The sequence below is a fragment of the Rutilus rutilus genome (genome assembly GCF_951802725.1).
Source record: "Rutilus rutilus genome assembly, chromosome: 16".
Taxonomy (NCBI): Eukaryota; Metazoa; Chordata; class Actinopteri; order Cypriniformes; family Leuciscidae; genus Rutilus; species Rutilus rutilus.
The window spans coordinates 9,922,706-9,935,691 of record NC_140224.1 but is presented as its reverse complement, the minus strand read 5'-3'; the positions used below and the strand labels follow the sequence as shown (position 1 = coordinate 9,935,691).

At 42.3% G+C, this 12,986-nt stretch overlaps 1 protein-coding gene across 1 annotated transcript in view; it reads right to left on the bottom strand.

Annotated features, from left to right (window-relative positions):
* Nucleotides 1-9,192: 9,192 nt before the first annotated feature.
* The window catches only part of top2a (DNA topoisomerase II alpha), a 45,285-nt gene continuing 41,491 nt past the window's right edge, over nucleotides 9,193-12,986 (bottom strand). Inside the window, exon 35 of the mRNA XM_084435081.1 lies at nucleotides 9,193-9,638. Within this exon, the coding sequence (XP_084291207.1) occupies nucleotides 9,501-9,638 (138 nt within the window). The 3' untranslated portion in view covers nucleotides 9,193-9,500. The remainder of the gene's footprint in view (nucleotides 9,639-12,986) is intronic.

Sequence of the window (12,986 nt, the reverse complement as noted above, 5' to 3'; positions counted from 1 at the left end):
AAAAACACGTCCTTGTACATACAGAAGTGCAGTGTAGTCGCCGTAGCGACAGAACTGTGAATATGCACAGTTAGATAGGATAGCTGGTTGTTGCACTGAAGGATAGAGGGCAACATAACAGCATAACACATCAGTGTGTACATTTTAAACATCTGTGTGTATAATGCAGCGCAAGTCGCCGGAGCGACCGAAACTGCATGAATATGCGCAGTTTAAACACAATGGTCAGTTACGTTGAAGGGCAACATAACAGCATAACGCTTCAGTGTGTACACAGATGCAGCGCAAGTCGCCGTAGCGACAAACTGTGACTATGCACAGTTAGATAGGATAGCTAGGTGCACTGAAGGATACAGGGCAACGTGATAGCATAGTTACATTATTGTGGACAAAAACACAGCGTCAGAGGCATAGCGACATCGACTGTGAATACGTAGTTAATCAGAATAGCCGGTTGCACTGAGGATACAGGGCAATATATAATGGCATAAATCATAAACACATATCAATGTGTACATAACACAGCGTCAGTGGCATCGCACAACAACTGTAGTCAGAATAGCCATTTGCACTGAAGGATACAGGGCAATGTACAACGGCATAAATCATAACACATACAGTGTGTAGAGTGTACATAAACACAGCGTCAGTTGCATAGCACGACACCTGTGAATACGTAGTAGTCAGAATAGCCATTTGCACTGAAGGATACAGGGCAATAACGGCATAAATCATAACACATATCAGTGTGTAGTGTGTACATAAACAGTGTCAGTTGCATCGCACGACAACTGTGAATACGCACTGCGTAGTAATCAGAATAGCCATTTGCACTGAAGGACACAGGGCAATATATAATGGCATAAATCATTACACATAACAGTGTGTAGCATGTACGTAACACAGCGTCAGTTGCATCGCGCAACAACTGTGAATACGTAGTAATCAGAATAGCCATTTGCACTGAAGGATACAGGGCAACATACAACGGCAAAATTCATAACACATATCAGTGTGTAGTGTGTACATAAACACAGCGTCAGTTTCATCGCGCAACAACTGTGAATACGTACTGCGTAGTAATCAGAATAGCCATTTGCACTGAAGGATACAGGGCAATACACAACGGCAAAAATCATACACATAACAGTGTGTAGTGTGTACGTAACACACCGTCAGTTGCATCGCGCAATAACTGTGAATACATACTGCGTAGTAATCAGAATAGCCATTTGCACTGAAAAATACAGGACAATATAGTAGTAGGCCTCCTTCGATCGTTTGTCGATCATGGATATTGCGCCCTAAGAGTTCGTAGTGTTGCGACTAAGACAGCATCGTCGGTGGCTGATGAGACCAATGCGAGAATGACAGTCTCTGCTGCACAAAGTGCAGATGTAGTTGGTCGTGGGTGGATGTTTGTGTGCGCGTGTCTTCCGACTGGTTCTCCTCTCCTCTGCTAGCTTCAAGATCTTCTCCTCGCCTATATTTAGCTGTTTCTTGAGCAGACAGCACCAGCTGCTGCGGTTAGCTGCAATGTCCTCCCAGATCTCTGTATTGATGTCCAGTGCTTTCATATCGCGCTTGCAGACATCTTTATATCTCAACTGGGGGCGACCTTGGGGTCTTTTGCTGTATGCGAGTTCACCATAGAGGATGTCCTTGGGGATCCGCCCGTCTTCCATACGGCCCACGTGGCCAAGCCAGCGCAGTCTGCGTTGTCTGAGCAGCGTGTACATGGTGGGGAGGCCGGCACGGGCAAGAACCTGGGTGTTGGGCACTTTGTCCTTCCAGCTGATACCAAGGATGCGGCGGAGACATCGCATGTGGTAACTGTTCAGCTTCTGCTCTTGCTTGGCATATGTTGTCCAGGATTCACTCCCTTACAGGAGGGTGCTGACTATGCAGGCTTTGTACACTGCCATCTTGGTTTGAGTGGTCAGCTTGGGGTTCTCCCAGACGCGAGAGGTCAGTCGTCCTAGGGTTGTTGTGGCCTTGCCAATACGTTTGTTGATTTCGGCATCTAAGGACAGGTTGTCGCTGATGGTGGAACCCAGGTAGGTGAACTGGTGGACCACTTTAAGTTCGTAATTGTCGATGGTGATGACAGGTGATGTGTCCACATCTTGGCCCAGCACGTTGGTCTTCTTCAGGTTGATGGTTAGACCGAAGTCTTTGCAGGCCTGGGAGAATCTGTCCATCAGACGCTGTAGATCTTGTTCAGTGTGAGAGCTGACTGCTGCATCATCGGCAAAGAGCATGTCTCTAATGATGATCTCACGCACCTTGGTTTTTGCTCTGAGTCTTGCAATGTTGTAGAGTCTGCCGTCTGATCTTGTATGCATGTACACCCCTTCGGTTGAATCCCCAAAAGCATGTTTTAGAAGAAGGGAGAAGAGGATTCTGAAGAGGGTTGGAGCAAGGACACAACCTTGCTTCACGCCGCTTTTAATGTCGAATGGTTCGGACATGCTGCCATCGTACTGGATGCTTGCCTTCATACCGTCGTGAAAAGATCTAATCATACTATGAAGCTTTGGGGGGCATCCGATCTTCAGGAGGATGTTGAAGAGCCCATCCCGGCTTACTAGGTCGAAGGCCTTGGTTAGGTCTATGAAGGCAACATAAAGGGGCTTCTGCTGCTCCCTACACTTCTCCTGTAGTTGGCGAAGGGAGAAGATCATGTCGACTGCTCGAAAACCACACTGGGACTCGGGGTATACACGTTCTGCCAGCTGTTGAAGACGCACTAACAGCACTCTTGCATACAGTTTGCCCACGATGCACAAGAGGGAGATGCCTCTGTAGTTGTTGCAGTCACTCCTGTCGCCTTTGTTTTTGTACAGGGTGACGATTTTGGCGTCTCTCATGTCTTGTGGAACACCACCTCCACTCCAACACTGACAAAAGATGTTAAATAGAGGCTGCAAAAGGGTGGTCTTGCAGTGCCTGATCAGGTCTGGTGGGATGCCATCATTCCCAGGGGCTTTGCCGCAGGCTAAGTTGTTGATGGCCTTGCTGAATTCTGCCAGTGTTGGTTCAGCGTCCAACTCCTCCATGGTGGGCAGAGGATCGATGACATCCAGTGCTGAGCTGACAACAATGTTCTCTCTGGAGTAGAGCTCTAAATAGTGTTCCACCCATCTCTCCATCTGCTTGGTTTTGTCGGTGATCACCTTTCCGCAGCTGGTTTTCAAGGGTGCAGTTTTGCTCTGAGTTGGTCCGAGAGCTTTCTTGATGCCCTCGTACATGCCCCTGATGTTGCCTGTTGCTGCTGCATTCTGAATGTTGTGACTGAGCTCCTGCCAGTACTCTTGCTGTCTGCTGTACTTTGCTCCTGGCTGATCTAAGTGCTTGAAGATTTTTCCCACCTGGTGAGCGCTTATATTCAGCAAAGGCAGCACGCTTTGCTTCAATAACAGGGGTCAGCTCCGCAGACTTGGCATCAAACCAGTCGCAGTTCTTGAAGGTCTTTCTCCCATAGGTAGCAAGAGCTGATTTCTGAATTGCCTCACGCAGGTGGTTCCATGATGCGGATGCGGTGTTGCACGGGTAGCCTGCAAACAGAGCATCCTCAAGAGACTTTGTGAATTCCTCAAGCTTCTCTGGATGTTGCATCTTAGTCGTATCAATGCGTGGCTTCCCTTCTTGTTTGGAACGGTGGAGTTTCCTTGGTAGCAGCATGATCTTGCAGCATACCAGTGAGTGATCAGAGTCGCAGTCAGCACTATGGTATGAGCGGGCGAGAAGCACATGCTTGAGGCTTGTACGTCTGACGATGACCATGTCGAGCTGGTGCCAATGCTTGGATCGAGGGTGGCGCCATGACACTCTGTGTTGTGGCTTCGTCTGGAAATAGGAGTTGGTCACGCAGAGGCCATGATAAGAGCAAAGTTCCAACAGGCGCTGCCCGTTCTCGTTAATCTTGCCAACTCCAAAGGAACCCAAGCAAGAAGGCCAAGAATTATGGTCTGCACCTACTCTGGCGTTGAAGTCGCCAAGGAGGACGAGGTGTTCGCTGCTGTGGATGTTCTTGATGGCGTCATTCAGGTTGGTGTAGAACTCGTCTTTTGCCTCAGGTGTGGAGGTCAAAGTTGGGGCATAGGCGCTGATGAGTGTAACTGGTCCCTCAGATGTATGGAGGCGGAGAGTCAGCAGGCGTTCTGACCCCTTGTCACTTGGTTCGACCATCTCCAGCAAGGTGTTCCTCACTGCAAACCCTACTCCGTGCTCTCTGCGTTCCTCAGCGCTCTTTCCTTGCCAGAAGAAGGTGTAATCCTTCTCCTTCAAAGATCCTGTTTCCGCCAGGCGTGTTTCTTGCAGAGCGGCTATATCTACCTTCAGTCTCAGTAGCTCGTTGTTGATGATCGCTGTCTTTCTTACGTCACTGATGTTCAGGAGGTCGTCAAATCCAGTTGTCATGGTGCGGACGTTCCAGCATCCCAGATTAAGAGCTGGTCTCTTCTTGTTGCTTTCTCTTTTGTTATTGCTTGGTGCGGAAATTGCGGTCTGCTTGTCGGATTTCCTTATCCCCATGCACCCAATGAGGAAGGCAGACCGTGGCGGGACAGCACCTTACTGGCTGGGGACTGCCCAGCTTGAGGTGGGCGGTAGCTGTCCAATGAGATACAAAGATCTCTCCCACCGTCGGAAGCAACCCCTGGCGCCACACTCTACGCCAATCAAGCATTGTAGCTTATAACCGGTAGACTGCTGCTTCCCGTGTTGTTTCGACACTGTAAAGCGAAGCTGGAGTGTCCTCTCCAGGGCGCAAGCCAGGGCAAAGTAATATGGAAGACCGGCTGTTGCCCAAGTAGCGGGTCCCCCCTTCTCCACGGCACTGGTTGGTCCAATGGAGCGGCAGAGCCGATACAGTTTGGGACCAGCACCATCGCAGGAGTTGCCAGAGTGAGATTGCATGCAACCACACGCTGCCTATGGGACTCCAGCTCCAGATTTTTCCTCAAGGTTTACTCCTGAAGTCTTTTCCCAAAAAGAGATGTAGCCGCAAGACAGCGGAGGTTTTAGACAGAGTTTACCTTCTCTGCATGAGGCAGGTGGCACTGGGTTACATGGTTACCAGTGGCAGGTATAACCTAACCTGACCTGACGGCAATATTACAGGGCAATATATAATGGCATAAATCCTAATACATAACTGTGTAGTGTGTACGTAACAGCGTCAGTTACACGTAGTTAAATCAGAATGGCTAGTAGCACTGAGGGATACAGGGCAATATATAAAGGCATAACAGTTAATCATAACACATATCAGTGTGTAGTGTGTACATAAACACAGCGTCAGTGGCATAGCCACAACAACTGTGAATACGTAGTTAAATTAGAATGGCCAGTTGCACTGAAGGATACAGGGCAGCCTGACAACATAAGCTGTAAGCACATCAATATGTAATGTTACGTAGGCCCAGCGTCAACAGCATAAGCGGTAACGACTGCACAACCCCGTAGTCAAGACTGACTAGAAGGGGGGTATCACCGAATTGCGGCTGTACTTTCCATTGTCAGAGGGTCCCGGTCCCGCCCTCTGCCAACGATCCGGTTCATTCGGGTTCGGAGCCGATTGGCGGGCTGGACTTAGCCGAATTTAGGCGGGACGAGGTACCGACGAAGAGAGACATCGAGGAAGGCTGGACCGTAATAGAGACTCATAGCATCCGCACTTCCGCGCCTTTTAGACACGGAGCCATGGCCTTTGCCTCGTCTCTCTAGACGCGCGTCTTGCGCACGACTTACCATAGGACGTCGTGGAAGACGGAGTCTTTCTTGAAGTAGCCTGGCTGAGATACCGGGCTAAAGTATCCTTTTCAACGGAGCCTATCGCGTCGAGTCCTTCTAGCGAGCCCGCGAAAAGGACCGGAGTGGCGACGGGCAGCGTCAACTCGTCTTTGGGCGGGAGAGGGCCCACCAGCGGCCTGCTGGCGGCAGTGGGCCTCATCCCCGCTGATGCCCGGGTTTATTCCCCTGAGGGCGCGCACTGGCAGTCTGGCACATGCCTGTCGTCCGTGAGTGCGGCCTCGGTTGATCCTTGTTAGGGTAGAGCGAGTCAATAGGACCCGCACATATCTGGCATGTAGCAGCCATCGGATGCGGGGAGGAAACATGGTGAGTAACCTCTATTGCAACTTCCACGATGACTTCAGATAAGACTTCTAGCGTGAAGAAAGAGGCTGTTTCTCAATTCCAAGAACGCAGAGAACGGACTTGTGTTCTCGTGGAGACCGGTCTTGCCAAGCTTCCTTGGAAGAACGAACTCGGAACCGGCCGCAATGACTTCTGGGACACCAGGCGAGTACTAGCTCAAGTCTGCATTCGATGCATCCTCGGTATCAAGAACACATCCGGGTTCTTTCATGCGTCCTCTGTACTTGCGTTCTTGAGAATTGGGTCTGAACTTCGACGGTTAATGATGACGTAAAACGAGAACACAAGGACGCAAGATCGCTGATGAACGCATATTGAGAAACACCCAGAGATTATGACGTAATTGTCGCACCCATGCTATTTATACTTCCCACGGACCGGTCAGCATTTGCATGTTTCGCGTCAATTGGCCAGCTGTCTCCAGCTGGCGTTAGCCTATAAGATTTCAGTGAAAATGGAGAAGGAAGGAGTTCCCATATACGTCAGTATGACGTAATGTCGAAGTGACCGCCTTGAAATGGAACTACAATTTACCTCAACAAGGCGACATAATGAACAACAATCGTCTCATTCATGGAGGTGGAAAAACAAGTTCTTTGTGACATGCAAGATGTATTGTATTAAAATTTAAATGCAAAAGAAAAGGCACGAGAGTCAGCTGTTTTTGTCAATTTTAAGTTTCAATTTAAAATATTTGCGGTTTTAATATAAGTAGGCTACATGGTTAAATATTTTACCACTTGCTTAAGCAACTTAATAGTCTATATAAATCTAGAATTCTATAAGTAGCACTGAATAATGCGTTGTTTAAATTGTTTAAACGTCTATTAAAGAGTGTATGTGTACAAAGAGAATCGCAATGCTGACAAAACTTCTGGATTTGAAATAAAAATAGTAATTATGTGTTTGTGGTACAGCCGCGGATCAGTTACGCACTGGAAATGCAGTATGTGAAAGCACTATAGCACGTACGTGCTGCTCCTGCACCACATACACACTGCACACGGAGTATGTGTGTGAAACGGGCGTAACACTTGTCAGTGGATATACATTTTATTTTAGGCCTAATTAGATTGTGTGTTTTGGTGTGTTTAAGTCCTCAATCTGCATATGCAATGGATATCGGTTATGCTCATCTCTGCGCGCTTTATATTTAACAAAGCACGTACAAAAGACCTGAAACAGCAGTGATGCAACCTGTTTTAAAGAATACGGAAGTTTGTTGCGCTAAAATATTATCAAGGAAAATGAACCTCAGTCCCAGGTTGATATGCAGTAATATATCAGACAAGGGTTTATCAGTAATATTTACTGTGACACAGTAGTAGGCTACTTCATTGGGGCTTAGGGGGGCTGTTGAAGAATTAAGTTTTTTAAATTTACTTTTAAATCTGACCAACTCCTTTTTAATATAAAAACATGTTCAATAATTTTTTGTCACATGATCAAAGACACTGTAGCCTAATTGAGACATTTCTGGAATGTCTGATAAGAGTGAATTTTGACCACTGATCTATATAAATTTATTTCGATTTTGACCCACATGTGACTTTTAGGGATTACATTTGCATTGATGAACAGTCACGCAATTGCCTCAGTAGCAGGGAAGTACAAAAGACAAAACGGAGAAAGTGAAAAACAGTGTTGTGAGAATATGAGACAATTCTACCATCTCCTGTCTACAGTGAGGTATTGCAAATAAACAGGGTCATGCTGACAGACATATTTGTTTTGTAAAAAGAGCATTATGTAACGGTAATTTCCTGCTTATTACAGTTTCAAATCCTGGATTGGATTGTAGAGGGTGGAATGATTAGAGAGGACTAAACCCACTCTTGTTTCTAAAGAGTTTAGAGTGGCGACCAGAATCAGAACATGCAGGTTTGTACTTGGATGCCTCAGTGTATGCTTTCTGTAATTAATTGAAAATGTGTACATACCAGGGGTGCCCAATCCTGTTCCTGGAGATCTACCTTCCAGCTAAGTTCAGCTCCAACCCAGATCAAACACACCTGAACCTGCTATCTCTATTTATGTAGATTTATGTGAACAGTTTCAGGCAGTGTTGGGGAAAGTTACTTATAAAAGGAATACATTAAATATAGTGACACTTCCCTAATAAACTAATTGCTTTACTTTTTATGGAAAGTAATGTTATGCTACTTCTGTGTTACCTTTTCTCACCTGAACTGGGCTTGTTTGTATTTTAATAAATAAATAAAAGGGTTTTGTAAAGGCCCTTTCACGCCAAATGTGAATTGAATAAACCTCAGGCTGAAAGAAGTGAACATTCATACCTGTACAGTAGAGCGAGTTTTGAGCTGTGCTGCCAAATCTGGATTGCAGAAGAATAAGACCGAATAAATTAACACTTACTTTAGCAATAAAAACAAAACAAAACACAAATGTGACATTTAAGTCATTTTTGCTTATTAGAATGATTGAATTGGATCATCGGTCAGCAGCAAAGATATTGGTTCAAAAAATTAAAGTATTTAACATTTTCTGCAGGTTTGCATAATATTCAGTTGGTATTTCTCATGAATAAAAAAAGTGAAATGCAGTTTTCTGCTGCTGAGAAGAGTAAATGCATGCTCAGATTCTAGAACTACAAAAATCACCACAAGTTAATTTATTAGTTACTTGAAAAAAGGGTAACACTTTACAGTAAGGTTCATTAATGTATTACCTAACTTGAACAATGAGCAATACATTTGTTACAGTATTTATTCATCTTTCATTGTTAGTTCATTGTGCATTAATCTTAAATACAACTTATGATTTTAATAGATTAGTAAATTTTGAAATTAATTAACTAAAATTAATAAATGCTGTAGAAGTATTGTTCATTCAGTCATTCATGTTAACTAAAGTTGTTAACTAAAGTTAACCATTGAACCTTATTGTAAAGTGTTACTCATTACTTGTGAGCAGGAAGTGGTTGCAGGAAAAAGGAGAAACCAACAGTACAAATAGTAATAGCAACTAACTGCAGAATCAAAAGCCTTCTCAAAAACCAGTCAAACAAATCCCAATTGAAAAATTTATTACAAGTTTTGGGGAAAAAAGAGAACATATAAAATATTTACAAGACAAGACAACAGGTATAAAAAACAATGAACAACGTGAGAAACTAACTAGCCACAAGTATTTGACATGGTTTGTCAAGACTTTTTTTTTTAAAAGAGCCAATATAAATGAGGCTTTCTGCATTAAAGTTAAAACTAACTTACTTTAAGGTTTATTTTCTTTTAAAAAACAAATATTTCTCCAGTAAAAAAAAAAAAAAAAAATAGAACAGGTCTGAATATAATGAATACAGGCATATTTCAGAACATTTAATCGTCATCAGACTCTGAATCTAGAGCATAGGTCACAGGTTTGGTGGCGCGTGCCGCTCGACTCCTGGGAGCTGCAGATGTCACGACCTTCTCTTCTAGCTGAAAGCTGTCGTCATCATCCCAGCTCTTCGCTTTCTGAAATGGGAAATTAAATGATTAAACTCAAGCTTTAATAAACCAATGTATATTGTTTTAAACAGGGTTCGTACAGATTCTGTAAAATGAAATTCCAGGACTTAAGGACTTTTCAAGCACTACTTTTTTGGATTTCAAGGACTTCAATCAGCACTTATCAAACATTATATTTATTTTATTTTTTTACTCAAATTACAGATATACGATATCTAATGTTTCACATCATAGAGATCAATCCATTGACCAGTGCTGTCAGGCATGGGAAATCCCCTTAACCATTGAAAGGATATTGAAACTGAAAATATAACTGAAACTGAAATATTGAAAATATTTTTCCTATGAATATATGATTGACCTGAAGAATGAAAGTTGTATCATATTAATATCATGCGAAATAGCTCTATATCTCAGACAAGCTGCAGCGTTAATTTAGTGTGAAACGATTGTATTTTTTCAACAACAATTTTTTTTAATCAGGGATGCACCGATACCACTTTTTGCAGAACGAGTCCGATACCCATTCTTTAATTTTTGGAACTCGCCGATACCAATTAGCGATACCGATACCTGAATTGTCACTGCATTTGTAATTTTTAAATGTATTAGTAGATAAACCAAAAGAATATAAATCATATTAGTTGGCTTAATTTGTTCATCAAATATATATTTCTTTCAGTTATTTTCATGCTTAATTAAGCCTGCTAAAATGCATTTTATGAGCTTCTGTTACTGTCACTTTTCATTCTATAGGCCTATTTCACAAGATGGCGACCGAGACCGGAAGTAGGGTAGCGATACTTCCGGTCGCGCCACCACCCGCTACGATCGCCATTCATTCTCAAAATGGACTGTGAACAGCTTGTTTTCTCTGTCATTAATATATCTGACAAAAGTAAGAATAGCAGATGTTGTTCGTTTTGTTTATAGTTTTCAGGGAGCTGTGACAAGATCGAAATTGGACAAAGGTTACAAATTATTCTTGACGTTTGCTTACATTAAAAAAAAAGTTCCATTCATTTAAATGGCATGGCACTTGATGACTAAGCTCACACTTACTATAGCTAAACAAAATAAATAAATAAATTGAAATGATGTCTGATTGTAGGCTATGTTTGAAATCTAATGGCTTTTGTTAAAATTTCATGTTATGAAGTGTTAGTTTGTCCCGGAGATTGCAGCAATCTTCCACTAGTGACTAGAAAATAGCTCATTTTTCATGTTACCACAATGAATGAAACTAAGTTAATAATAACTAAATTATTAATATTAATAATTAATATTAACTAATAACTAACACAATTAAATGTACTAATTTAATGTAAATTGGTACATCTTTACAGTGAATTTGACTTAACGTTGCTAGTAGGTCTAATAATGAAATTAAGGCAAATAATAAAAAAAATGGATAGACTAAAAACATGAATGAAGTGAGTGATATTACATGTTTTAAAAAAATCATGTTACAAAATCACATTTTACTGTCGGGTCCCCTTATGAAAAGAAAATATATTTCCCTATATATGAATGATCAATATATTAAATGGTTTAACTGTATATTTTGAAGATATACAGAATAATATATTGTGTTAATATTACAATATATTGAATACATAAAGAATTTTCATACATTTAAAAATGTGAGACATATATTTATATCATAATGTATGCAATTGTATATTCAGTAATACACTTCATAATATATACAGGGATTAAATTTCTCAGTCGCTACGAGAGTATACGACGGATTTCCGTCAATATCAGGGTTCCCCCCCGTCCTTATATCTTTAATTCACTGTTCATAATTTTAAGGCTGTAAATATGCTTACATTTCTCAAATAGTGTAATAAATGTCTTAATTTTAGTTTGAATGGGAGGGACGAGGTGTAGGCTATTCACCCTGCTTATGGGGATGTGATCAAAGCCTGGAGTGGAGCAAAAGCATGTTCCTCTCTCCACTCTAAGCGATGTGTTATCACTCCGCTCGTGATCCACTCCGGGGTTTCCAGGTGTCTGGCGTGATTTAACTTCTCCCCAGTTGTTCCATGAAAACCTGCAAAGCATGGCCTGCGGTGTAAGATATCTACGACCGGACTCTCGTAGACTCGTAAGTTACACGGACTTCATCCTCCGTGAAGTGCTTAACACACAAAAAAGTGCCCCTCTTCTCTCAGTATAGCTCAAATCCAGCGCTTTTTCAACATTTCGTCACAAGGAAAGCTGTGCAATTATAAATAGGGTTGTTTCTTCTATGAGTGCAAACATAAAAAGGTACACAACAGAACTGGCCGCATTTTTTAGTATCCGCATTTGTCCTCCGACTGCTACTGCTAGTGCTTTCACCGGAAAAGAGTTTACCCTACTTCCGGTCTCGGCGGCCATTTTTGTGAAATAGGCCTGTTGCTCTATCAAATTTGATCTTTCATTTAATAGCACAGCACATATTTATAGCAGCTCCAGCAGGGCTCAGTGCTGAGGATTGGGTCAGTGGTCCAAATGTTTAGATAACAGTGAAATATCAATTATTTAATCCAATTTGGTACAACAAAAACTACCAGCCTCATTAATGTGAATTTAAAACATTATTAAAGACAAGCCGTCAGTAACAAAATAAGAACAAATACTCAAATTACAAATAGGACAAATAAATACAATACACGGGTTTCTTGTATGCAAACAATACCGGATGCGCGCGCATCCAGGAGGCAGAAAACCGCTAGCTGTTATGCCGAGTTCTGTAAAAGAACATTGTAATTAACGTAGATTTTGCATTGTTTGTAATTTCTTGTTGACTCAATAATAAACTGCAATTTCAGAGTTGGATCTGTTTGTTTGTGTCTCATATTAATAACATTATGTAAAACGTCCAAATGTTTACGAATCAAAATCCGGACATACTGTGATGCATGTATGAATTATGTTAGACTAAGTTAGTAATGTAATAGCCAATGTTAGCAGTGCAGCATCTATTTTAGCCCGAATTTGCTTTTATATAAGTTTACCTTGTTTACGTTACTTTACGACCTGCAACATTTCATGTTATATAACGTTACTTTACTGTAAATCAAAGATTTGACGATGGATTATGTGGGAAGCCATTAGTACCTCCGACCGTGGCGATTATATTAAAAAACCTTGGCCTTGTTCTCTGGCTTCAGGATTGAGTAAAAGCCTTGTTCTCTGGCTTCAGGATTGAGTAAAAGCCTTGTTCTCTGGCTTCAGGATTGAGTAAAAGCCTTGTTCTCTGGCTTTAGGATTGAGTAAAAGCCTTGTTCTCTGGCTTTAGGATTGAGTAAAAGCCTTGTTCTCTGGCTTTAGGATTGAGTAAAAGCCTTGTTCTCTGGCTTCAGG